Genomic DNA, 26,102 nt, shown 5'->3' with positions numbered 1-26,102 from the left:
GAGCTGTTTGACAGTGGAATTTGCTGCCAAGGAGTGTGGTGGAGTCTCCTTCTTTGGAGGTCTTTAAGCAGAGGCTTGACAACCATATGTCAGGAGTGCTCTGATGGTGTTTCCTGCTTGGCAGGGGGTTGGACTCGATGGCCCTTGTGGTCTCTTCCAACTCTATGATTCTATTCTATGATTCTGGTACCAGTGCCTGCAATAAACACAGATGCCAACTTTGCTGCCACATACACCCAGACAACACCATCACTGGACCCAACAACATCAAACATACCATCTCTGGCCTATTGAATGGCTCATCTTCTAACATTGTGTATGCCATCAAATGCCAGCAGTGCCCTTCAGCTCTCTATATTGGACAAACAGGCCAAACCCTATGCCAAAGGATAAATGGACATAAATCTGACATCAGGAATCACAAGACAGAGAAACCAGTAGGAGAAGACTTCAATCTCCCAGGACATTCTATACAAGATCTCAAAGTAGCTGTAATGTTACAAAAGAATTTCAGAAATAGACTGGTTCCAGTTACAGATAGGTAGCCGTGTTGGTCTGCCATAGTCAAAATAAAAAAATCCTTCCAGTAGCACCTTTAAGACCAACTAAGTTAGTTCTTGGTATGAGCTTTCGTGTGCAAGCATCTGAAGTATCTGAAGAAGTGTGCTTGCACACGAAAGCTCATACCAAGAACTAACTTAGTTGGTCTTAAAGGTGCTACTGGAAGGATTTTTTTATTTAGAAATAGACTGGAAAGAGAAGTTGCTGAATTGCAACTTATTACCAGACTTAAAACCATGGAGAGACCTGGTCTGAATAGAGACATTGGATTCTTATCTCGTTATACATGATAAAGCTATTTTTAGCCATCTCACCCCTTGCTTTTTCCTTTAAGACCAATTGTCATTAACAGTCATCAACAGGTTTACCACACCTATCAGCCAATCACCCATTCCCACCACCCTTCTGAGCAATACCCCTCCCCACCCTCTCACTATATATATGGGTCTGGTGACTTATGTTTCAGTGTATCTGAAGAAGTGTGCATGCACACAAAAGCTCATACCAATCACAAACTTAGTTGGTCTTTTAGGAATTATAACAAATGACATCCCCAAAAGACATGAAGAGAATTTTTTTATATGCAACAGCCTATAAAAAAGGTTACTGATTGCAAAAAATTGGAAATCAGAAGAAGTACCAACATTGAAGGATTGGCAACATAATTTTTTAAAAATGATTGAATTAGCAAAAATGACGGCAACAATTAGAATGCAATCTAATCAAAATCTCAAACAGGAAAGGAAATGTGTGGAAGAATACATGACCAAAAGATGCACCAACAAAAATTTATTGATATGTATAGACTGATTTCACAAAGTTAAGTTAGGTTAAGTCAAGCAGATATATAAGAATGAATGTTTAATTATTAAGATACAAAAATACAATCTCAGTAATAAAGTTACAAAATAATAGCGAGGAAGTCACGCACGGATGGAGGGAAGAGACAGGGCAAGAAATAAAGCAAAAGAAATGGAAGAATGTTGGTACATAATGAAATGTGAAAATGAGAATTTACAAATATAATGTATGTGTATCACTATGTATTTCAACATTAATAATAAATAAATAATAATAATTAAAAAATAATATTAAAAAAGAAGAATGATCCATATGGATGATGTTGCACACCGTACTTGAATCTCAATCTCTACATACTAAACAGACTGAGTACTGGCCAGAAGATGAAGATGAGCTGAATATATCTGAGGAAACTGAAGAACTGCTCCTAGAATTGAAAGAAGAAATCTTGGAACTGGAGGATAAAAGCAATGGAAGAAGAACACAAGGTGTGCTTTTATTTACCTTACACTCTGATTTTTCTCAGGACTGTGAGAGGACACAAAACAGACAGTCCGTTGATGCATATCTTTTGAGGATTTGCTTACTTTCACTGGGTTGGCTCTTGTGTGAAGGAAGCTAGTCCCGTTAAACATAGTGATGGGTGCCAGGCCCAGATGTTGTAGGGTGTGTGTGACTGCTGCTCAAAAGAGCAGCCCAGCAGCCCCTCCCTTGAAGGCTACCAAATGCAAAAACTACCTCATGTTGTTTCTTTGCCCCACTCCATTTTTGTTTGCTGGCGATTGAGAAAGTGGGCAAACTGGATGCTGTGTTCTCATGCATCCTCTGGTGGGGGAAAAAGAGGAAATATGTGATTCCCGTGTTCATTTTTGGGGAGGGCGAGCAGAGACACATGCCCTCCCTATGAAACCCTGGAGAGCTGCTGTGAGTCACTGTCTGCAATTCTGAGCTAGAAGGATCAGTGATCTGACTTGGTTTAAAGCAGGTTCCTATGCTCCCATGTGAAATAATGGCTTCATGTTGCAGGAAACTCTTACCTGGTGGCAGCTCGGTGCCACATGTACACATAGAAAAGGTGATTTTATAACAATGTGTGAAATGGCATTGAGTTGCTTTCTAATTAAGAAGTGTACAGATGTAAATGGATTGCTCTTAAATCCATTCTTTGGCTTGAAATTGGAACTCTTTACCATGTAATTAGAGGCTGAGAGTACAAATAGTGGGTCATTGTGTGTGTCCCCCCTGATCACCTGTATTGTTGTTAGGTCATCCTCTCTTTTTAAAAGCTCAGCTTTCTGAGAAATATTTTGAGTTGCCATGAACAAGGCTAGGTAGCTCAGTTGGTTAGAACGTGGTGCTGGCAGTGCTACGGTTTCAGGTTCGATCCCAGTAAGGGACAGCGGCATATTCCTACATTGTAGGGGGTTGGACTAGATGATTCTTGGGGTCCCACTCCCTTCCAACCCTATGATTCTATGAGATCTATGAAGTACCTTTCAGATCAGGGGTTGGGAGCCTCTGGGCTGTGGGCCCAACGTGGCCAACCAGGACTTCACATGTGGTGCACAAAGCCATTTTTGGGAAGCCTCATCCCACCTGTCTTGTATCATACATTCAGGGGATACCACTTTTTGCTCCTAATGCTGTTCTCTGAAAATTGGAGGTTTAAAGAACAATGTGGGGCTGTTAGGGCTTTCAAACAGCCTCATGCTGCTGCTGCTTCATTGCAAGTTGGAGTGCTTAACGCAGTACTGAAGAAACTACGCCTAGGAAGCAATGCAGTGATGCATTCAAAGGACCGCCTGAAAGTTCTTTGCTGTGCTTCAAAGTCCCAAAGATCAGGACTTGAAAACATCATGGTGGCATTACGTCAGGTCTTCCCCAACTCTGTTCTGGACTCTGGTTTAGTAACTTGAGGGAAGTGGTTGTCAACAGCATGGTTACACACCTGTTCAATGGCAATTCCAATTGTCATCAGTGATGCCTCCAACTGCTGTTCATCTCTCTAACTAGAGTATGAAGCTGAAAATCAAAGAGCAGGAAAATGCCATGAGTGAATTAAGAAATTTCCAGGAGAAAATAAGGCTAGCCCTTTTGGCAATACAGTGGTACCTTGGGTTAAGAACTTAATTCATTCCAGAGGTCCGTACTTAACCTGAAACTGTTCTTAACCTGAAGCACCACTTTAGCTAATGGCACCTCCCGCTGCTGCTGCGCAATTTTTGTTCTCATCCTGAAGCAAAGTTCTTAACCCGAGGTAATATTTCTGGGTTAGTGGAATCTGTAACCTGAAGCGTATGTAACCCAAGATACCACTGTAGAGCTTAAAGTGCAAGCTTGCATGAATGAATCTTGGGGCTGTGTTAATGGAGATGGAGAACTCCTTAAAAACTCTACTCTCAGATCAACAAACTCTCAAGGTATGCACTGACTTCCTAAGAGAGCCATTTCCTGTTTTCATGCTTTCTATTACAGATGGAAGTGAAGCTTCTCCAAAGAACTTAATATTGGGTTACAACATTTTATGTTCCCCCCACTCACCTTTTCCCCAATCTGTTCCAGGCAACATGCATGCCTTCCTCCACCTCCGTTTTATCCTCACAGATAGTAAGTGGCCCAAGGTGACCCTGTGAGCTTCATGGTTCAGTGGGGGTTTGAACCTTGATCTCCCTGGTCCAAAGCCAACACTCAAACCCAAGCATTGGGAACCTCTGCCCCGCAGGTCAGATCAGACCCAGCAGGACTCCCAGGTTGGCCCTCAAGGCTGTCTTTCCCCAAGCCATGCCACCTGTCCCACACCCAGTGTCATATGTGATACTGGATCGGGGGCAGACAGACGCAGCCGGAAAGGACCAGCCAGAAGCTCAAACTGTGTTCCTGGTTGTTCTTTGAGAGTGCCGCTCGGCAAGCCCCACTGGCATCAGCGGCACTCAGGAATTCTCCCATTGGCTTTGTCCAATTGCAGGCATGGTTTTGAATTCATTTTTGCTCTGTGGGCAAAGTTTTTCATAATGACCGTCAGGTGATTGACAGGTAGGTGGCTTCATCCATCCAGCAGAGCCACCTCTACTCTATTTTTTTTAAAATAATATTTATTACTTTTCCAGAAACTTAAACACTAAAAAAACAATACAATGCAATACATTAAACTAACAAAACAAAACAAAAACAATAAAATAAATCAAACAATTTCATTATCCCATCTTTCATTCACTTATTTCCCCGACCTCCTCACACCTCCCTTTTTGTATTCCACTTCTGTTAATTATTTCAGCAATTCCTTTCCATCTTCCTCTGTTTCCTATCCTATAATTATCTTAACTCATTCTAACCTTATTTTTTCCTTTAATGCTCTATTAATCTATCTATACTTAATTCCTTATAACGTTTCTACTAAAGCCATATAACTTCGTTTCAACATTTTTCTAACATTCATTAATTTTACAGTATTTCTGTAAATAGTCTTTAAATTTTTTCCAATCTTCTTCCACCGACTCTTCTCCCTGGTCTCGGATTCTGCCAGTCATTTCCGCCAGTTCCATATAGTCCATCAACTTCATCTGCCATTCTTCCTGGGTGGGTAAATCTTGTGTCTTCCAATATTTTGCGATGAGTATCCTGGCTGCTGTTGTTGCATACATAAAGAAAGTTCTATCCTTCTTTGACACCAATTGGCTGACCATGCCCAGGAGAAAGGCCTCTGGTTTCTTCAGAAAGGTATATTTAAATACCTTTTTCATTTTGTTATAAATCATCTCCCAGAATGTCTTAATCCTTGGGCACGTCCACCAAAGGTGAAAGAATGTGCCTTCAGTCTCGTTACATTTCCAACATTTATTGTCGGGCAAATGGTAAATTTTCGCAAGCTTGACTGGTGTCATGTACCACCTATAAATCATTTTCATTAAGTTTTCTCTTAGGGCATTACATGCCGTAAATTTCATACCTGTGGCACCTCTACTCTAACCAAGAAATTTAAATGACACAAGTTCAGCTCATTGCCATTTTGAATTAGTACATCTTATGAGCTTCAATTATCACAGCAATTAATGGTGTGTGTTGTGCTACGCTTTAGACAAAGGCCGAGAGGCCTCTACCCACAAATGGTCATTCTCTTCTGAACAATGGTTTTGCCTTCTGGTTGTATCTAATAATTACAGATGTCTTGAAAAAGTGTACTTGATTGCAGCCATTTTTATTTAAACAGGCCAACTACTGGTATTCTTTTCTCCAACAGACACAAAGTCTTCAGTGTCCAGTCCACTAACACAGCAACAGACAAGTTTTAAGCAGCAATCTTGATATTTTGTGGACCCTGTGGGCAAGCCTATAAGGATGACTTGTTCACTTTTTCACTTCAGCACACTTATTTAAAAGAAGAAATAAAAAACATTTGCACAGATATTTCTGTTGTTGAAACGGAAGTCATCTTTCTAAAGTGTGATGGTATAGAGATAAATTGAGATTTGTGTGAGCTCATCATGACAAGCTGTAGTTGATCCCTGAGCTGGCAAAAGCTGGTACAGTGGTACCTTGGGTTAAGAACTTAATTTGTTCTGGAGGTCTGTTCTTAACCTGAAACTGTTCTTAACCTGAGATACCACTTTAGCTAATGGGGCCTCCTGCTGCTGCCGCGCCGCTGCTGCTCGATATCTGTTCTCATCCTGAAGCAAAGTTCTTAACCCGAGGCACTATTTCTGGGTTCGCAGAGTCTGTAACTTGAAGCGTCTGTAACCTGAGGTACCACTGTATAGTGGTCAGCATGCTGGAATTTGGACCAGATGGCCCGGATTTGGGTTATTATGATTACAGCCCTGTGCGCTGTTCCGTGGAGAGTTAGCTCTATTTAACTCGGTGCTTGCTTCTGAATAACATAGGCTCAGCTTGTAGAGCTTTAAACAAAGGTCTTCAGCCAGCAAGCAGTCTTGCAAAGTCTTAAATGGTTAGCATGAAGCAGAAATCCCGTTAAAGGAAGTCTCTAGCCTCTGCTCAAATATTTTCCCATTTCCTCTATGCTAGCTTTGAAAGCCTTGTTATCACCTCAGTCACTTGCCACAGCAAGGAGAATCCATCAGTTTCCCCTGCCAGTTCATGCAAGAGATGGTCTTGAGTATCCCAGCACCCCCTTCACAAAGAGGAGTTCCATGCGTGCGCATTGATGAACGCATAGGGCCCTTCACATAGCTGAGATGGGACAGAGCTATCCAGCACGATCCCCTCATGTATTCTCAAGTGAACCCCCTATTACACGACAGGTATTAGCCTCTTGTGCATGCTACAAACACTTTTCCTGATGTTAAACCCGTGGTAGAAAGCTGTTGTCCTGAGTGTTTGTCTGGAATGACAGCTCCACTGATACTGGTTCATCCTTCCTCTAAAGAAGTAAAAATATGTGAAGTCTAAATCTGAGATAAGACAGGCAACTCAAGGTTACCAAGTGGTGAGTTACGCAGCACATGTTCGCTTCCAGGGTCCCGTTGGTAAGCCTGCCATAGACAAAACATATGCATATTTTTTTAAGTTTCTAGATCAGTGGTTTCCAAACTTCCATGGATCACTTGAAAATTGCTGATGGTCTTTGTGGACCATTTAATGGCTTTTCTGCCTGTTGTAGCAATTGTAACATGCTGCGATGAGACAATGTATGATCTTTAATTGCATTTTTATTGTTGCTTTTATTTCTTGTGTTTCATTGTACTACAGTTTGCATTCCATAGAACTCAAATAAACTACAGTATGAGAAATAAAAGAAGCAACAACAATTACAATTAAAAAATTAAGTGAATATTAAGGCACACCATCTGAATGAAGCTTATGGACCACAGTTTGGGAACCTCTGTTCTAGATAATAATGTATGACTGTAAATTACTGATAAAAATTGGAAGCAAGGCCTAAGTAAGATTTTAATTTGGTGTGCAGATGGTCATTGGCAAAATACATGTGGATGTTTGCCTAAATGTATGCAAGTTGTGGAATCTGCTTGTTTCCTTGTGAGGTAAATGAGTTTAGCCTAGTATAGAAATAAGCTTCTTTTTTTCTGACGGTTTACACAACCCTCATCATGGTCAGCATTCCGTAAGCTTCACCTTGGTATAGCTGGCAACTGCCAATAAAATTAAAAAAAGATAAAAATTGGTAAACGTAGCACTTCCTCAGACATGTCCTTCCCAAAGCCAGTATTGTGGAGCTTGCACATCCATATAATCTTTTCTTTTTAGAAGTCATTCAATGCAGCGGGCAGTATTCAACTGAAGGTGTGAGTGGAGCAATTTCAGTTTGCGCCATGGGAATTTTTCGCACTCCCCTCTCTACAGATGCTCCACCTGCCCTCCCCAAATCTGCTCCGGGTGGTTGAGGGAGCCACTAGAACAGGTTTAGGGGGTGCTGTGTTGAATACAAGCCAATGCAATTTTATCCAATTCATTTGTGTTACATGACCAGCTCTACTGAACAATTTTAATGTTTTTTATGCTCCTGGTTGGATCATTCCCCCCCACCCAGACGCTTTTACAGTCAGTTAAAACATTTGCTCCTGTAATGGTAGGATTCTATTTTTTAAAAAGAAAAGCTGTAGGTTTTTCCACAGGATTCCCCAAAGTTCCCCCAGGAACAAGTCCCAACTTCTTCAGCTTCTTTTCTATAGCAGAATTTCATCCCTTGCTTGAAAACTCACCCAAACTTTGCTTTCTGGTGGGGAGAATATTGCCACTAGGAGGAGCAGATGTTCTGGGCTTGGAGGGTCTTCTGGGCTGGTGATGGGGTGCCTGTGCAGGACCAAGGGTTGGGCATGGATGGTTTGGAAACACGATGACAGCCCAACCCTCACTGCCTATAATGGCTTTGTAACACAGAGTGGCCCGAGCTGCAAAACATATAAGGAAAAAGTATGTTGGCTTATATTACATATGTATGTTCTGTATTATTATTTTAATACTATTGTTAAAACGTTGTCATGGCCCTGGGTAGAACAATAAACTTATAAAACTTGAACTACTTCACTATCATGTAAGTGTTCAACCATTAGATGCTGCTTGAGCACCACAGCAGTTATGGCTTCTGCAATGCATAGAAGGAGCATTAAGCACATAGCAAAAGTCAACTACAGTGAAAGTAGCTAAGTTTCCCTGTTGCAGCAGAATTGTATTGGGGGTGTGTGTGTTGAAGCACATAGCCTCAGACTTTGCAAAATTTACCTGTAGGCAAATGATCACCCTCCCAAAATTAACCTTCCTTTTCAAATCCTCCCAATCTGGATTCCCCTAGCCCAACTTCACAAATGGCAGAAAAAAATTACACCTAATTCAAAAATATACACTCAAACCCCTCTCACACAAAAGAATAATTCTCATTACAGCCACCAACTACACCTTAAGCCACCCCCAACCTCTCTCACCACCAAGGAAATACAACAAGTGAATAGTAACACATACAAGTAACGCTGACACCCCCCAAGTTGAATAATAGAAGCATAACCACCCGACCACACACCCCTCCCCCTTTCCCCCTCCCCCTTTCCTCCCTTTTTTCTTCCTCTTCCTAATTGTTTAAACCAATTCATGAACCAAGAACTTATACATTGACCACTAATAATGAAATATATGTTGTAGATATTTTTCCACATTTATGGTGCTATTTTTTTTAAAGTTTTCCAATTTAATAATCCAATAAAAGCCACATTAAAATATTCCAAATTACAATACAATAAAAAAAATCCAAATATAAATGCCGAATTTTATATCTTTGGGTGACTTCCCATGCTCTGAATTTTGCAAAGTGCTGATATTATGCTATTTTTGTGATATACAAATGACATGATAAATCTTGGTATACTTATTTGTATAACATTATTCTTGTTTATAAAACCCAATAAAAAATCAAAAGCAAAACATGGGGGAGGTGGAGAATCTGTCTCTCTAGCGATGATGAAGATGGGTGGGGCAGGGGAGGAGGGAATTTCCACACAGTGCAGCTTCACCCAGCGCGGCTGAATTGTAGAGTTTAAAAAATGCACCTGCCACAATTACTTGCTTTGTAGAGTTCCCAAAAGCAAAAGAAAAGGAGGAGGACTCTCTTCACTCATGGACTTTCTGGTGACATGCATAAACTATGGCTGCTGCTTGATTCCTGGTATTTTCAGCTATTTGTTTAAAGAGACAGCTTGAGGCAGTATATACCCTTCAGGCTGAAGGAAACTCTTAGGCAGATTAGTTGTAAGCTGTGAAGCACCCAGCTGGGGGCAGCCTTAACAAACACAAACCTTTGCAATGCTACCAGTGGGAGTTCTCATCTCTCTCTCTCTCTCTCTCTCTCTCTCTCTCTCTCTCTCTCTCAATTTGTTTCCCCCTCTTTAAATAAGCCACCCAGGTCCCCCCCTATAATCAGATTCTGGCAGACTGCACACAGACTTTGCAATAAAAAAAGCCACAGAGAGAAAATGAAATATGGATCTATTATTTTTATGTTTATTTCCCCCCCTCTGTACTGATGAGGAGTAAGGCAACCCATTCATTGAGGATAATGCGAGGAGCTGCTACACATCTCCAGCAGTAAACAAAATTCAGTTAATGAGTGGCATTCAAGTTTTCATTAGTTTTCCTGAGTATAATGCTTGCACTTTTCTGATGCTTCTTTCACACTACAGCAACTCTTGCTTTATGGAATTGTGGCTTTTCTGGCTGAGAGAGCAGCATGTGGCGCTCTCATTCAACCAGTGGCTATGGTGTGACACAGCCATGAGCCCCATTGGACCCCTACCCTTTCCACACATGTGGGATTCGGTCTCCCCCTCACCATTACCCTCTCCCCCCCAGGAAAGGGCAGGAAAGAACTGTCTGCTCATCTACTGCCCTCACTTTACTCTGCCCTCATCTACTGCCCTCACTATCCTCACTTTACTCCTGTGATTTTCCAGATTTTTTTGGGAGGGGGAAACTGTTAACAGATTTCCCCCCAGAATAAAACATCATGGAAGTGGGCATCAGATTTCCATTAGTGGAAGTAGCTTTTATGTCCTGCGAAAGCTCCGATATAATCTGGAAATCAGCAGTGAAACCTTGGGGAGATGACTGCTGCCTTCATCGTCATTGGTTGCTGGGAGACTAGAAATCTGGGAGTACCAGGTTGTATTCATAATGAAAAAAAGAACAAAACCTGTGAAAAGATCCCTTGTACTCTCTTCCTCATGTTCCTCACAGTCCCTCTCCTGCAACAGCTTCTTATTAGGCTTCCAAGGGCAGGAGGTTTTCAGAGTTGATTTGGGAGGGGAGGGGGATAGAGGAAGAAAGATGTTAAAGTACCTACAGAGGTGGCATTGAAGGGCAACTCAGAAGACACAAACCAAGTCACGATTAAGAGAACTTTAATATAAACATTGGCTTTTGAGGTATGTCTCTAAGCTCACAAGGAGTAAAGGGGGGGGGGGGCAAAGAAACCACTATTTGTTATTTCCTTTGCACATCCACACCCAGGTCTGAAAACCATTCCTTAACTTTCTTTAAAAACCTTTGAATCTCAAAATGTTTCGTACACTGGTGCAGTCAGGTCCATTCAGAACAGAAGCCATTGTAAGCAACACAAAAGATTGAATTAGCTGGTCATAGAATTATAGTATTGCAGCTGGGACACCAAGGGTCATCTATTCCAGCCCCCGCAATGCAGGAATCTCAGTCTCAATCTCATCCCTGACAGATGACCATGGCTTAGAAACCTCTACTGAAGGAGAGTCCACCACCTTCCAAGGTAGTCCACCCCACTGTCAAACAGATCTTGCCATCAGAACGTTCTTCCCAATGTTTAGTTGGAATCTCCTTTCTTGTTATTTGGGTGCTCCCCTCTGGAGCAGGAGAAAACAAGCTTGCTTCCTCTTCCACATGATGGCTCTTCAGATCTTTGAAGATGGCTCTCATATCACCTCTTTGTCTTCTCTTTCCAAGGCTAAACAAATGTACCCACTTCCCTCAACCATTCATCCTAAGGCACTTCATGATCTTGGTCACTCTTCTCTGAGACTTTGATCTTCTCTGTTGCAGTTCTTGAACAGCACACAAAACCACCAGCAACAAGGAATCTTTTCTTTAATTGTGTGGGACAACACCAGTTCCCCTCGTCATGCTTCTTTGTTGTGCCCATGCACACATTTTTATTATGACACTGTTTGTTAAATGCCGATTGCGTAGTTTTGATCACAAAGCTGTGCAATATTTGCAAGTGTTCCGCTACCAGATGAAAAATACTGTAGGTCAATGTTGCACTTGGGGGAAGAAACCCACAGTTTATCAGCTGCCTGCTCCACATTTCTCTGAAAAGCTCAAGGTTATATGCAGACAAAACAAGCAACTGCTCAAGCCTTCTCTTTGAAGTGAAGATGCTTCTTTTTTTTATATATATATAAATTATTTTTGCATTTTCCATTTTACACAGACAAGTGAAATAAAAACATAAATATATAAACCTGCTTCCCCATTGTGGATCATAATAAGATGCTTCTTATTCATTATTTGGGGGGATAACTTTTATTAGGCTTTCAAGAACAAGAAGGTGCATAAGAAGCAGATGCCTGCCTGTGGAATGAAATGTTGTTGTTGTTTAGTCGTTTAGTCGTGTCTGACTCTTCGTGACCCCATGGACCAGAGCACACCAGGCACTCCTGTCTTCCACTGTCTCCCGCAGTTTGGTCAGACTCATGTTTGTAGCCTCGAGAACACTGTCCAACCATCTCGTCCTTTGTCGTCCCCTTCTCCTTGTGCCCTCCATCTTTCCCAACATCAGGGTCTTTTCCAGGGAGTCTTCTCTTCTCATGAGGGGGCCAAAGTATTGGAGCCTCAGCTTGACAATCTGTCCTTCCAGTGAGCACTCAGGGCTAATTTCCTTAAGAATGGATGCGTTTGATCTTCTTGCTCTCTTGCTCTCTTGCTCTCAAGAGTCTCCTCCAGCACCAGAATTCAAAAGCATCCATTCTTCCGCAATCAGCCTTCTTTATGGTCCAGCTCTCACTTCCATACATCACTACTGGGAAAACCATGGCTTTAACTATACGGACCTTTGTTGGCAAGGTGATGTCTCTACTTTTTAAGATGCTGTCTAGGTTTGCCATCGCCTTTCTCCCAAGGATCGTGACTGCTGTCACCATCTGCAGTGATCATGGAGCCCAAGAAAGTAAAATCTCTCACTGCCTCCATTTCTTCCCCTTCTATTTGCTAGGAGGTGATGAGACAAGTGGCCATGATCTTCGTTTTTTTGATGTTGAGCTTCAGACCATATTTTGCGCTCTCCTCTTTCACCCTCATTTAAAAGGTTCTTTAATTCCTGCTCACTTTCTGCCATCAGGGTTGTGTCATCTGCATATCGGAGGTTGTTGCTATTTCTTCTGGCAATCTTAATTCCGGCTAGGGATTCATCCAGCCCAGCCTTTCGCATGATGAATTCTGCATATAAGTTAAATAAGCAGGGAGACAATATACAGCCTTGCCGTACTCCTTTCCCAATTTTGAACCAATCAGTTGTTCCATATCCAGTTCTAACTGTAGCTTCTTGTCCCACATAGAGATTTCTCAGGAGACAGATGAGGTGATCAGGCACTCCCATTTCTTTAAGAACTTGCCATAGTTTGCTGTGGTCGACCCAGTCAAAGGCTTTTGCATAGTCAATGAAGCAGAAGTAGATGTCTTTCTGGAACTCTCTAGCTTTCTCCATAATCCAGCACATGTTTGCAATTTGGTCTCTGGTTCCTCTGCCCCTTCAAAATCCAGCTTGCACTTCTGGGAGTTCTCGGTCCACATACTTCTTAAGCCTGCCTTGTAGAATTTTAAGCATAACCTTGCTAGCTTGTGAAATGAGTGCAATTGTGCGGTAGTTGGAGCATTCTTTGGCACTGCCCTTCTTTGGGATTGGGATGTAGACTGATCTTCTCCAATCCTCTGGCCACTGCTGAGTTTTCCAAATTTGCTGGCATATTGAGTGTAGCACCTTAACAGCATCATCTTTTAAAATTTTAAATAGTTCAGCTGGAATATCATCACTTCCACTGGCCTTGTTATTAGCAGTGCTTTCTAAGGCCCATTTGACTTCAGTGGAATGAAATAGTCTGTTGCAATTGCATTACACTGTGATACTTTGGCAAACTCCGCAAACACTCGCAGAACCAATATAACAAATAAATTAGGTAACTAACTAAAATAAAATCAAATTTCCCCTATGTCCTCCAAACCAACATAATCTTTGGGTCCCAAGTGTTTCCTTCTCATTTATCAGTACAGTCATACCTCGGGTTACAGACGGTTCAGGTTGCCTTTTTTTGGGTTATGGACCGCCGAAACCCAGAAGTATGGGTTACTTCTGGGTTTCGATGGTCGTGCATGCGCAGAAGCACTAAATCACGCTTTGCGCATGTGCAGAAGCGCTGAATCGCAACCCGCATGTACGCAGACGTGCTGCTGCGGGTTGCGAATACTGCAGGTTGCAAACGTGCATCGCACACAGATACGTTCACAACCCGAACATCCACTGTACTCTAACCACTACACCATATTGGCTTAGAAGGTAAAGGTATCTTAAAAGTTAGTCATCATCATCATCATCATCACCACCATCATACTTTTATTATTTGTACCCCACCCATCTGACTGGGCTGCCTCAGCCACTATGGGCAGCTTCCAACATATAAAAAAACATAATAAAACATAATAAAACATCAACCATTAAAAACTTCCCTGAACAGGCTGCCTTCAGATGTCTTCTAAAAGTCAGATAGTTGTTATATACTGTAGTTACTCCTCTCCTTGACATCTGACGGGAGGGGGTTCCACAGGGAGGGAGCTACCACCGAGAAGGCCCTCTGCCTGGTTCCCTGCAAGCTCACTTCTCGCAGGGAGGGAACCGCCAGAAGGCCCTCAGAGCTGGACCTTAGTGTCTGAGCTGAACGATGGGGGTGGAGATGCTCTTTCAGGTAAACAGAGGTGAGTGAGATTAATGGACAAATAAAGTACAACCATGATGGCAAGGAAACTTCATAGAAAACAGAAAGAATGTATGTATTTCATTTCACTTTTAATTTGTATACCACCTTTCTATATTACTATACACTATACGATACGATACGATACGATACGATACGATACTATATTATACTATACTATACTATACTATACAGTTGACAGTAACAGTAAAGACCTTATAACAACAAAGACCTTATCCAAAACAATGATGTCTGATCCAAAACAAAAATGTCATAATAAAAACATAACTTTAAAATAAACAACTTATATCAAAGTGTTATTCAACAATCCATTAGTATATAATAGTACACAATAAAATTAAATATCAGCAAATAACAATTAAACAGAAATTCACCACTAACAATTATAACAAATAATTTCTAAACTATAATAAATAAGAATAGCAGCAAGTCACAGAGCAGACACCTTGCTACTCAAGACCCTTTTCACTGAAGATGCCCAGAGGTAAGTCTTCTGCCTGTAAGACATGTACGCTCCCTACCAATGAGCTATGATCATGCCACGGTCTTCCAAAGCCGAAGCTTCTTATTCCTCCCACCATATGACTATACAGTGGTACCTCGGGTTAAGTACTTAATTCATTCCAGAGGTCCGTTCTTAACCTGAAACCGTTCTTAACCTGAGGCACCACTTTAGTTAATGGGGCCTCCCGCTGCTGCCAATGCATGATTTCTGTTCTCATCCTGAGGCAAGGTTCTGACTTAACCCAAGGTACTACTTCCGGGTTAGTGGAGTCTGTACCCAAAGTGTTTGTAAGCCGAGGTACCACTGTACTGGCTCCCAGGTGCCCTTCTGCATCTGGCATAGACTGCATCTGGTGCTTTGAAGAGCTGCCTCTCGCTTCTGCTCTTATTTCCAAATGCACCTTTATCTGTGACATCCCACCCAGCTGCCAGGTGGTCTCCTGCAACCCCTCTCCTTATTTCTGTCCCTCCTTACGCATGGGACTATAAGGGGTTCTGGAGCCACGGGTTCTCAGTTCCCGCATCACCCTCCAGTGCAGGCATCTCTGAATCAGTCTCCTTCCCTCTGCTGGTGCTGCGATTTGGAGTCTGCTCCTCTGCTTCTTCTTTCAGCATCTTTCACCATCTGAGGGGAAACAGGGATGTGGCTCCTCTGGCCTCTCTGCTGTGACCTGGCCCCCCCACTTTCACTGGCACATGCCCCCCTTCCGCTAAACTCAGCAAGGCATTCAGCAAAGCATTCCCAAATGCCTTCGCCACCTCAAGGGCAGGAAGACAAGGAGCAATGCAATGTGTCAGAGTGTCCTCCTGTGTCAGGGCTGCTTGACATCCTGTCACCAGACTCAGCGAGAGGAGGGGCATTCTGTAAAGTGCTCCCACTCATCTTGTCCAGTGGGGATGGGTGGTGGGTTCTGCCTGTGGCAGGGCAGGTGGGGGTCTCCTTCTTTCCACCTGAGGTGGCTGCTTCACCCCACCTCATCTGTGGGCCAGCTCTGACATCCAAGTGCCATGCATGCTGCTTTCCCCCCTTGACTTTTGTATATTGCTGAGGCCAGAAAAACAGACAGAGTGATGATATGTTTGGAGAGGTCAGAGGAGAGAGAGAGAAGGCCAGGAAGAGGTACAGTCAAGAAGTACAGTCATAACTCGGAAGTCAAACGGAATCCATTCTAGAAGTCTGTTTGACTTCCAAAATGTTCGGAAACCAAGGCATGACTTTCTGCAGCCAATCGGAACCCACGGAACCCGCATCGGACGTTCGTGTTCCAAAGAACATTCGCAAACCGGAACAGTCACTTCTGGGTTTGCGGCATTTGGGAGCCAAAACGTTCAAGTCACAAGGTGTTCATCTTCTGAGATACGATTCTAACTGAGTGGCTGCAGAGGTGGGGCAGACTCAAGGGAGTGCCAGTTCCTCTGCTCTTGGGGAAAAGGCTTTAGGCAACTCTGGTTGTCCTCCATTAGGCTAACAGGCCCCTTTCTCACCAACCCAAAGTCCTTGGTTAGTTGACCAAGTTGACCAGGCCATCTCTCTGCACACTACTGTAGCTGCAATGTAATCAGATTCTGTGGAAGATAAGGCTATACAATTCTGTTTATAACTGCCTCATGAAATGGGACCATTTCCAAATATAAATACATATCCACTGTGGATTTATAATCAGTTTTACATCCAGCCCAATCGGCATTTGGAAAACCAATCATTTTGGGATTATTAACAGCTGGTAATCTTAATTTACAGTTTATTGTACCCCGTAAGTACCAAACCACTGAACCATCCAGTCATATTCAGTGGGAGCATTTACTTTTCTACTTAGAATTCCCATGGCACTGGCTAAGTCAGGTCTACATGTAGTAACAAGACACAAAAGCTTTCCAATCACTGACCTGCACTCATTGTTGTCTGGCAATGGCTTTGAATCATCTTGATTCTTTAAAAAGTCAGTAGTCATGGGTGTGGCAACTGGGTACACTTCTTACATCTGCATGCTTTAGATCATTTCAGAAATATTTTGCTTTTGGCTAAGAAGAAATGAACCGTCTTCTTCTCTTTCAACTTGAATTCCAAGACAGTACTGTCTAGCTTTAGAATGTCTATATTTATCCTGTTTGGGCCTTATTAGCTGGAGGTTGCCTTTCTCTATAGTCCACAGAGTCTTGTTGTCTATGGTCAAAGACGTAAGAGCTGTTCGACAGTGGAATTTGCTGCCAAGGAGTGTGGTGGAGTCTCCTTCTTTGGAGGTCTTTAAGCAGAGGCTTGACAACCATATGTCAGGAGTGCTCTGATGGTGTTTCCTGCTTGGCAGGGGGTTGGACTCGATGGCCCTTGTGGTCTCTTCCAACTCTATGATTCTATGATTCTATGTGTCCAGAGGAGGGCAACCAAAATGGTCAAAGGCCTGGAAACGACGCCTTATGAGGAACGGCTACGGGAGCTGGGCATGTTTAGCCTGGAGAAGAGGAGGTTAAGGGGTGATATGATAGCCATGTTCAAATATATAAAAGGATGTCACATAGAGGAGGGAGAAAGGTTGTTTTCTGTTGCTCCAGAGAAGCGGACACGGAGCAATGGATCCAAACTACAAGAAAGAAGATTCCACCTCAACATTAGGAAGAACTTCCTGACAGTAAGAGCTGTTGGACAGTGGAATTTGCTGCCAAGGAGTGTGGTGGAGTCTCCTTCTTTGGAGGTCTTTAAGCAGAGGCTTGACAACCATATGTCAGGAGTGCTCTGATGGTGTTTCCTGCTTGGCAGGGGGTTGGACTCGATGGCCCTTGTGGTCTCTTCCAACTCTATGATTCTATGATTCTAAGAATGGGTCTCTGTGCCCTCTATCTGTTGTTGTTGTTTAGTCGTTTAGTCGTGTCCGACTCTTCGTGACCCCATGGACCAGAGCACGCCAGGCACTTCTGTCTTCCACTGCCTCCCGCAGTTTGATCAAACTCATGCTGGTAGCTTCAAGAACACCATCCAACCATCTCATTCTCTGTCGTCCCCTTCTCCTTGTGCCCTCCATCTTTCCCAACATCAGGGTCTTTTCCAGGGAGTCTTCTCTTCTCATGAGGGGGCCAAAGTATTGGAGCCTCAGCTTGACAATCTGTCCTTCCAGTGAGCACTCAGGGCTAATTTCCTTAAGAATGGATGCGTTTGATCTTCTTGCAGTCCATGGGACTCTCAAGAGTCTCCTCCAGCACCATAATTCAAAAGCATCAATTCTTCGGCGATCAGCCTTCTTTATGGTCCAGCTCTCACTTCCATACATCACTACTGGGAAAACCATGGCTTTTACTATACGGACCTTTGTTGGCAAGGTGATGTCTCTGCTTTTTAAGATGTTGTCTAGGTTTGCCATCGCCTTTCTCCCAAGGAGCAGGCATCTTTTAATTTCGTAACTGCTGTCACCATCTGCAGTGATCATGGAGCCCAAGAAAGTAAAATCTCTCACTGCCTCCATTTCTTCCCCTTCTATTTGCCAGGAGGTGATGGGCCCAGTGGCCATGATCTTCGTTTTTTTGATGTTGAGCTTCAGACCATATTTTGCGCTCTCCTCTTTCACCCTCATTAAAAGGTTCTTTAATTCCTCTTCACTTTCTGCCATCAAGGTTGTGTCATCTGCATATCTGAGGTTGTTGATATTTCTTCCAGCAATCTTAATTCCGGCTTGGGATTCATCCAGCCCAGCCTTTCGCATGATGAATTCTGCATATAAGTTAAATAAGCAGGGAGACAATATACAGCCTTGCCGTACTCCTTTCCCAATTTTGAACCAATCAGTTGTTCCATATCCAGTTCTAACTGTAGCTTCTTGTCCCACGTAGATATTTCTCAGGAGACAGATGAGGTGATCAGGCACTCCCATTTCTTTAAGAACTTGCCATAGTTTGCTGTGGTCAACCCAGTCAAAGGCTTTTGCATAGTCAATGAAGCAGAAGTAGATGTCTTTCTGGAACTCTCTAGCTTTCTCCATAATCCAGCGCATGTTTGCAATTTGGTCTCTGGTTCCTCTGCCTCTTCTAAATCCAGCTTGCACTTCTGGGAGTTCTCGGTCCACATACTGCTTGAGCCTTCCTTGTAGAATTTTAAGCATAACCTTGCTAGCATGTGAAATGAGTGAAATTGTGCGGTAGTTGGAGCATTCTTTGGCACTGCCTTTCTTTGGGCATCTATGAGCATGTTTTTCTTTCTTTTCCTTTGTTTGTATAATGCTGTTAAAATATTGGCGTTTGTATGATAAAAACTCCAAAGAAACTTTTCCAAAAAATAACAAAGGTGGTTTTTTTGTTACATTGGCTGTACTTCATGCCAAATGGACTTTCTTATTAATCGAGTTGAGAAAGACCCATCTAGTACACCCTGCCACTCTCGGCAGCTCCCAACAAAAAATAATAAAAGCACAATATGACATCACACATTAAAAACTTCCCTGAACAAACTCATCCTTGACAGGGAAAAGTAGCAAAATGCAACACTGACTTGCAAAATGATGCAGTTTCCCTGCCATGGCTTATTTGTTGATCCCTTTAGGTCTTAGGAGGTGAAAAAGCCAAACAGACTGCTGCTTTTTTCACCTCTTGCATTCAAATAGGCATCCCGTTCCCTACTGAAAACCTAACAACCTGTGAGAGTGAATGGAATCACCTGCTGCTGCTGCTGCTGCTGCTGCTCCTCCCAGTCACGTATCACCCAGTGCAGCAAAGACAGATCAGTGCAACAGAAATTAAGACGGGGCCTGGATTTGGCTAGTGAACTGCCCCAGAAAGAAATTGGGAGCTCACAACCCTGTTCTTGACCAATGTTAGGATGGAGAGGGAAGTCTCAGGCAGATGATGACAAGAAGCAGAACCCACTTCTCTTTTTTTCTTTTCCTTCTCCTCCTGCGATGAGGCTACATTTTAATATTTTAATGTTTCAATATTTTAATGTTGTATTTTTAATTTTGTTTTTAAGTTGTAATCATTTAACTTGTTTTTATTATTGCTTGTAAGCCACTCTGAGCCCAGCCTTGGCTGGGGAGGGCGGGGTATAAATAAAAATTATTATTATTATTATTATTATTATTATTATTATTAAAAGCTGCGGCTGTGAAACTGACGCTTGTCAACAGGGGGCCCCCTACTCAGGATGCCTGGTGAACTTTTGCTTTCGCTGTATTGCTTTCCAGAGTAGGGAGCCTTATCCTGCTGGGAAGAAAGCAAGAGGCTAACTCCAGAGAGAGCTCCCAGCTAAGAGCGGCCTTGAGCGTATATGATGGGGTTGCCTGTGGAGCCAGAGGAGGGAACAACAGGCTCAGCAGCTGGCAAGGCCAGAGCGTGGGTGAGACGGATGCCAGATCTTTATCTGCTGTCAAAGCACTCTGCAAAATAAGCTAATTAAGAGCCCCTGGCTCCAAGCTGGGGGTGCATTTTTTTGTGGAAAGCACATGCCAGGGGCAGACATTGGTAATATGGCTTTCAGAGCGAGGAGAAAATTTGCCTCCCCATCCTTATTTTCACTATAATTTCTTTTGGTGCAGTTAATTTTAATGGATCTTCTCAGTGGATACCCATATAAATATAGACTTCTATTGTTGTTGTTGTTATTATTATTATTATTATTATTATTATTATTATTATTATACCCCACCTCTGCTTGGTACCCTGTGCAGTGGAACTCCCCACACCACCCTAAATCTGGCACTGAACATGCTCCCCCTCCTCCCCCAGCCCCAGGTTATTAAAAAGGTGCAATAAACTCAGGCTTTATTTTAGTTTTGTTGGCAGTGCTCTCCTTGTGCCCCATTCTTCTTCCCTTGACTCTTTTAACTCTCCCAAATAAAATAATCAGGGACATATTTCTCCTCCCCCCATAAGATGTTATTAAAACCTTTTCATAATACATTAAAAGAAACTGATCTAAGTAAAAACTAAAACAGAAAAAGAAAATCAACTTGGCAAACAGAGTAATAGCAGTGAGCTAATGAGTAGCGCTAGGAGCAGGTGGCTCTGTGGTCTCAGCCACTGAGCCTCTTGGGCTTGCCATTCGGAAGGTCGGCGGTTTGAATCCCCGCGACGGGGTGAGCTCCCGTTGCTCTGTCCCTGCTCCTGCCAACCTAGCAGTTCGAAAGCACGTCAAAGTGCAAGTAGATAAATAGGTCCCGCTGGAGCAGAAAGGTAAATGGTGTTTCCGTGCACTCTGGTTTCCATCACAGTGTTTGGTTGTTCCAGAAGCGGTTTAGTCCTGCTGGCCACATGACCTGGAAAGCTGTCTGTGGACAAACACCAGCTCCCTCAGCCTGAAAGCGAGATGAGTGACGCCAGAGTGGACTTAACCATCCAGGGTTCCTTTACCTTTTACCTAATGAGTAGCACCTGTTTATCTACACCAGTGGTGCCCAAACTTTTTTCAAAGAGGGCCAGATTTGATGAAGTGAAGGGCTGTGGGGGTTGACCAAAGCACCAACCAAAGTTGTTGACCTTTTTTAAGAACTTAGGTAAATTTAGGACTGAGCTTTTTTTAGGGTTGGAGTTGTTGAGCTTCTTTTAGGATTGAAGTTGTTGAAGTTTTTTTAGGATTGTACCCCAGGAAATAAACTGCCACAGGGACCGGATTTAACTAACCGGCAGGCTGGATTAGGCCCCCAAAACAGACTTTGGACATGCCTGATCTACACCATACTGCAAAAAATTGCTTTAACATTTTGTCATGCCCCTTTCTGCAGAATTATATGAAGACTTTCTTGTGCAAAGCAGGTTACTCCTCTTTGGACTGCGAAATCCTTGGAATTTCAGCAAAAGCTCAATGATTACACTTTTCTTTTGCGTGCGCGCGCACCCCCCCCCCATATGCATGTAGGAGGGGGTAGATAAGGACTGTGGTGCCAGATTCCATAACAACTCTATTCCGGGCTTTGTCCTTAATTTAGCTAAATCTTTTCAATATGAGAGCCACAACAAATTCCAGGTGACTAGGAGCCATGGAGATCTCACAGGTAGGAGACATCGCATACAGAAAGAGTTCCATACCTAGGGGAACATTTGACGTTTCCTCTTTGTGATGGAGGGGGAAGCATTATGGGCAATTTTGTAGAATCATACAGAATTCCAACTCAGTTAAATACTTGGGAAGCTAAGAGTCTAAATTTGGGGGGTGGGGAAGAAACTTCAACAGGATCGTGAGAAAACTGCTGTGGACAGCTATGCCAAGGATTACAATAAAAAGATGAAGTAGGACGGGCAAAAGAAACAGTAGTTTATTAGAAGGAATAAATTTATAATAATAATAATAATAATAATAATAATAATAATAATAATAACAACAGTAGTTTATTAGAAGGAAGTTAAAGCCAACTCCTGCTGATGTTAGTTCTATCATGTCTCATTTAAACTGTTAAGAAGACATATTCACAGAATGTTCTCAGAAACTTTATTTAAAGCAAATACATATATTGCTGTTAATCTTTTTAAATGATCTAATGAAATATGTAGAAATACATAGACAGCAGTATTCTCCCAATCTTCGGTTTTCTTTATTTCTCCTTCTGCGGGGGCTCCTTCTCTCCCATCTCTCCCATCTCTTCCTTCTCTTCTTCATCCGAAGCAAAAGCTGAGGGAAAAGTCAAATAACCACCAGTTAAAATTGGTATGTGATACATGTGCTGCATTTTCATTATGCCGTATGTTCATTCTTTTTGGCAAAAAATGCGCACACAAGAAAGACAGGAAATCTGGGCCACAAGGAGGCAGCAAACCTTTGTGCCCTTCAGAGGCACATGCGCAGTCTGCTACTGGCCTCCTGTGTGGAGGAACAACACCCCTGCCAAGACGTCCACCCAGCAAAGGCAACCCTGGCAAGGTCAGCCTCCTCCCCACAAAGGCGTCTTGAGCTGTGCTCCACACTGGGGGTGGGAGGTGGGGGCTGTAGCCCTCCCACTCCCATAAGCCCCTGCCAACATGGCCAGCAGTCATTATGGAGGATGGGACTTGTAGCCCAACAAAATCTGGAGGGCCACATCCCCTGGATTTGCAAATACAGGATTCTCAAAATTACCTTCTAGCTCCATCAGCTGTTTCCTTCTGAGAAGTATTTCATTCTTCTTATACAGTCTGTCCAGCACCCTCTCAAGTCGTTTGATTGCCCTCTTCAGTGCCTCATATTCCTGGAGAGGACAGGGGATTGGGAAACATTTACACCAGAAGTAGACATTAAATTGACTGGCAGCCTCTTGGGAAAGAGTGGATTGCACCTGTCTGCACAAGCCACAGGCTGGACTCAGTTTTGCACTCTTAGAGCTGTTGCCTAAAGCAACAGAGAGCTATGGTTTTCACTCAGAAAGTTCTGCAAAGTTCAGTTATTTAAATCAGTTCGCCTTCTTGCCTTTCACTTACAACATCCTTCCCCAGTCCGGTGCCCTCCAGGTATAATGCCCACCTTGAGCTGGAGAAACTCAAGCTGGGCATTACAGCCTAACACCCCTTTCCTGCCTCTCCCTTTGCACTTACACTGGTTGGAAACTGGCCACCAGTAGCCGAAGCAGCTCCTCTCGGAGATGTTTTCTTCTCCGAGGGCAGAGTCATCTGCAGAGCCGAAGCTGCTCCGCCCGGAGATGTTTTCTCCTCCGAGGGCAGAGCCATCTTCAGAGCCGCAGCCGCGGCGACAAAAACCGTCTCCAGCCCGGACCCTGCAGTACGCTGAGGACAGACGGAGAAGCGTGGCAGCTTCGCGCCTCCGCGAAACTTCTCCCGGGACCCCGACTCTTCCGGCCCAGCGGCAGCAGCGCCTTCCACGGCAGGAGTGGGAGCGGGTAATGGGGGCGCGGAGGGCGAAAGGCTCGAGGGTGTCCAAGGGGCCAGAGAAGAATCAGGCACGTCCGACTCGGAGCCTGGGTTCTCGGGCGAAGTGCTCCGTTGCATCCTGCAGGCGCGGCAGCTGTCCCGGCGGCAAGTCCTCTCTCTGATGTACCTGCTTCTGTTTAGGAGCCAAGCGCTCTCCTGGATCGCTCTGAGGTCCGCGCACAACTGCCGCGAGCAGAGATTCCCACCGCTCTTTTAGTCAGCGGAGCCGTCGGGGAAAGGTGGAGCTCGCGGTGCAGCGGCCGCCAATGAGAGGAGAAAGTGGGCGGTTCTCCCTCCCTCCCACCGCCCCTCCCTCCCACCTTCCCTTCTCGGCGCATCTGGATCGCAAGAAAACTATTGTTACTAAAAGGCAGAAAATGGATAAGATTACTTTCCCAGTACAGGCCTGGAAAGGGGCGGCGTGCGTCCTGCAGCTTTGATTTGTTTCCCTGCTGGTTACAAAGGCGCAGTGGACCACGATAAAGCGCCATTAACATATACATATAGATATATATTTTTTATTAAATTTTCTGTTTTACAATTTAAAGTACTCATTTTTACATCCTTACAATATCAATGACTCCCCTTCTCTTTCAATGGTTCATTTTACATATCATAAATCCCTGCATGTTTTACGAAAACTATACCATTCAGTATTCCATTATTACTGTACATGCATCAAAACTTATCTACACTGTTAAATTTCTCTTAATGCTGCCAGCATTTTCAGCTGCACTCAGTTATTTCCCATATATTCAATAAACGTTTTCCAACCTTCTCTAATGGGTCCATTAATTTTAATGGGTCTACTCTGAGAAAAAGCTAGTTGAAGACTTCTTCTTTGGCGACCCACGTAGCCGAGTAAGATTGTCTTCCATAAGCACGGATTTTAACAGTGAGTTCGTAAGTGACTGTGGAGGCCAATTCTGGATCCACACGTCCTTCCACAGTGGGGACATAGGTTTCTGGGCGGGAGTTGACCACAGTGAGGGTTTGCCAAGCGTGCCTTCCTCTTCGCCCGTTTCTCACTTGTGTCCTGAGTTCGAGTGTCTTCAAAGTCCAGGACGCCTTTGGTAAAGGCTGTTCTCCAACTGGAGCGCTCGCAGGCCAGTGTTTCTTCGTTGATGGTGTTTATACTACTTTTTTTTAGATTTGCCTTGAGAGAGTCTTTTGTTGACCACCAGCATTACGCTTTCCCTTTTTAAGTTCGGAATAGAGTAGTTGCTTTGGAAGACGATCATCAGGCATCCCCACAACATGACCAGTCCAACAAATATTATGTTGAAGAATCATTGCTTCAATACGGGTGATCTTTGCTTCTTGCAGTACACTGGCATTAGTTCGCCTGTCTTCCCAAGTGATGTGTAAAATTTTTCAGAGACATTGTTGATGCAATCTTTCGAGGAGTTGGAAATGGCGTTGATAAGTGGTCCATGTTTCACAAGCAGACAGTCAGGTTGGTAGTACAATAGCTTTGTAAACAAGCATTTTGGTTTCCCTGCAAATGACCCGGTCCTCAAACACTCTGCACTTCAACACATTCTCAGCAACGTTATTTTGTCCCTTTACACGGGTGTAGCAAGGGGGGCAGGGAGGGGCAGCTGCCCCCCATAATCAATTAAAAATCAATAAAAATGCACAGCAAACTGAGGTTCACCCCCCCTAGCAAAAGACCTCCCCCCCCCCAAATCCTGGCTATGCCCATGTTCCTTCAGCTTCTCAAATTTATTTATTTATTTATTTTTACAAAATCCTGGATACAGCTAGCCCATTACAGTTCAGACTGTAATTTTATGTAAAGCAACAGGAAACTAAAATGGGACCTATTCAGTTTTACATACTAAAGGGATGTTACCATGTGGAAGATGTGGGGAAAGGCAGATACTCTTTTTTAAAAGCAGCAAACCTGAAAATAGGTGTGCAGAGTCGAGTCACCCAACGTTAGGAACCAACTCTTGGGGGTTAAGGTCCCTTTGCCCCCCCCATATTTGAGGGGGCTGTCCCCCCCCCCCCCGATTTAATGGGCATTGCCATTCAGATGGTGTTCATGTGCATGTCTTGTGATCAATTATGCAGGATGGGGCTTACCTGCCCCCCCAATTTTTTTTCAAGTTGGCACCTCTGCACCCAACGAAGGCAGCAGAAAAAGATGAAAAATGTTAAGATGTGTATTCTTCTCTATTAAATAACAGAAGATAGTAATGTTTCTTTTGAAATATGTACTGTATGTATCATTGATGAGAAAACATTGCAATGAGTTGTTTTGATAGTGTAAAAATGTGCAACAGTTTCCTCAGCTGTGTTTGTTTGCTACAGATATCAAGGTGGGGGCACAATGTTTAGAGTGTCAGACTAGGACCTGGGAGAGCAGGGCTTGAATCCCCACTCAACCATGGAGCTCCTGTCGCCATCTCTTAGCCTAACCTACCTCACAGGGTTGTTGCGAGGATG

At 43.5% G+C, this 26,102-nt stretch overlaps 1 protein-coding gene and 1 long non-coding RNA gene across 3 annotated transcripts; one reads left to right on the top strand and one right to left on the bottom strand.

Annotated features, from left to right (window-relative positions):
• Window positions 1–1,729: 1,729 nt before the first annotated feature.
• LOC308468327 lies at window positions 1,730–26,102 on the top strand. Its single transcript, XR_013981572.1, has 3 exons — window positions 1,730–1,850; window positions 24,896–25,107; window positions 25,968–26,102. It is a non-coding gene; the product is annotated as an uncharacterized lncRNA (long non-coding RNA).
• Window positions 21,700–23,911, bottom strand: LOC308468800 (uncharacterized protein). 2 transcript variants are annotated; one of them, XM_080991214.1, is made up of 4 exons: window positions 23,409–23,911; window positions 23,319–23,351; window positions 22,867–22,975; window positions 21,700–22,422 (listed from the first exon to the last, which is right to left on the bottom strand). In XM_080991214.1, the coding sequence occupies exons 1-4, from the start codon at window positions 23,727–23,729 to the stop codon at window positions 22,346–22,348; spliced, it is 540 nt and encodes a 179-aa protein (XP_080847340.1). In that variant the 5' UTR covers window positions 23,730–23,911; the 3' UTR covers window positions 21,700–22,345. The 2 variants fall into 2 exon arrangements, with proteins under 2 accessions (XP_080847340.1, XP_080847339.1); XM_080991213.1 differs by having other exon boundaries at window positions 21,706–22,422; window positions 23,319–23,911.

The sequence above is a fragment of the Podarcis pityusensis genome, assembly GCF_964106645.2.
Source record: "Podarcis pityusensis genome assembly, chromosome: Z".
NCBI lineage: Eukaryota > Metazoa > Chordata > Lepidosauria > Squamata > Lacertidae > Podarcis > Podarcis pityusensis.
The sequence above is the reverse complement of the archived record's forward strand: the minus strand, read 5'-3'. Positions and strand labels throughout refer to the sequence as shown.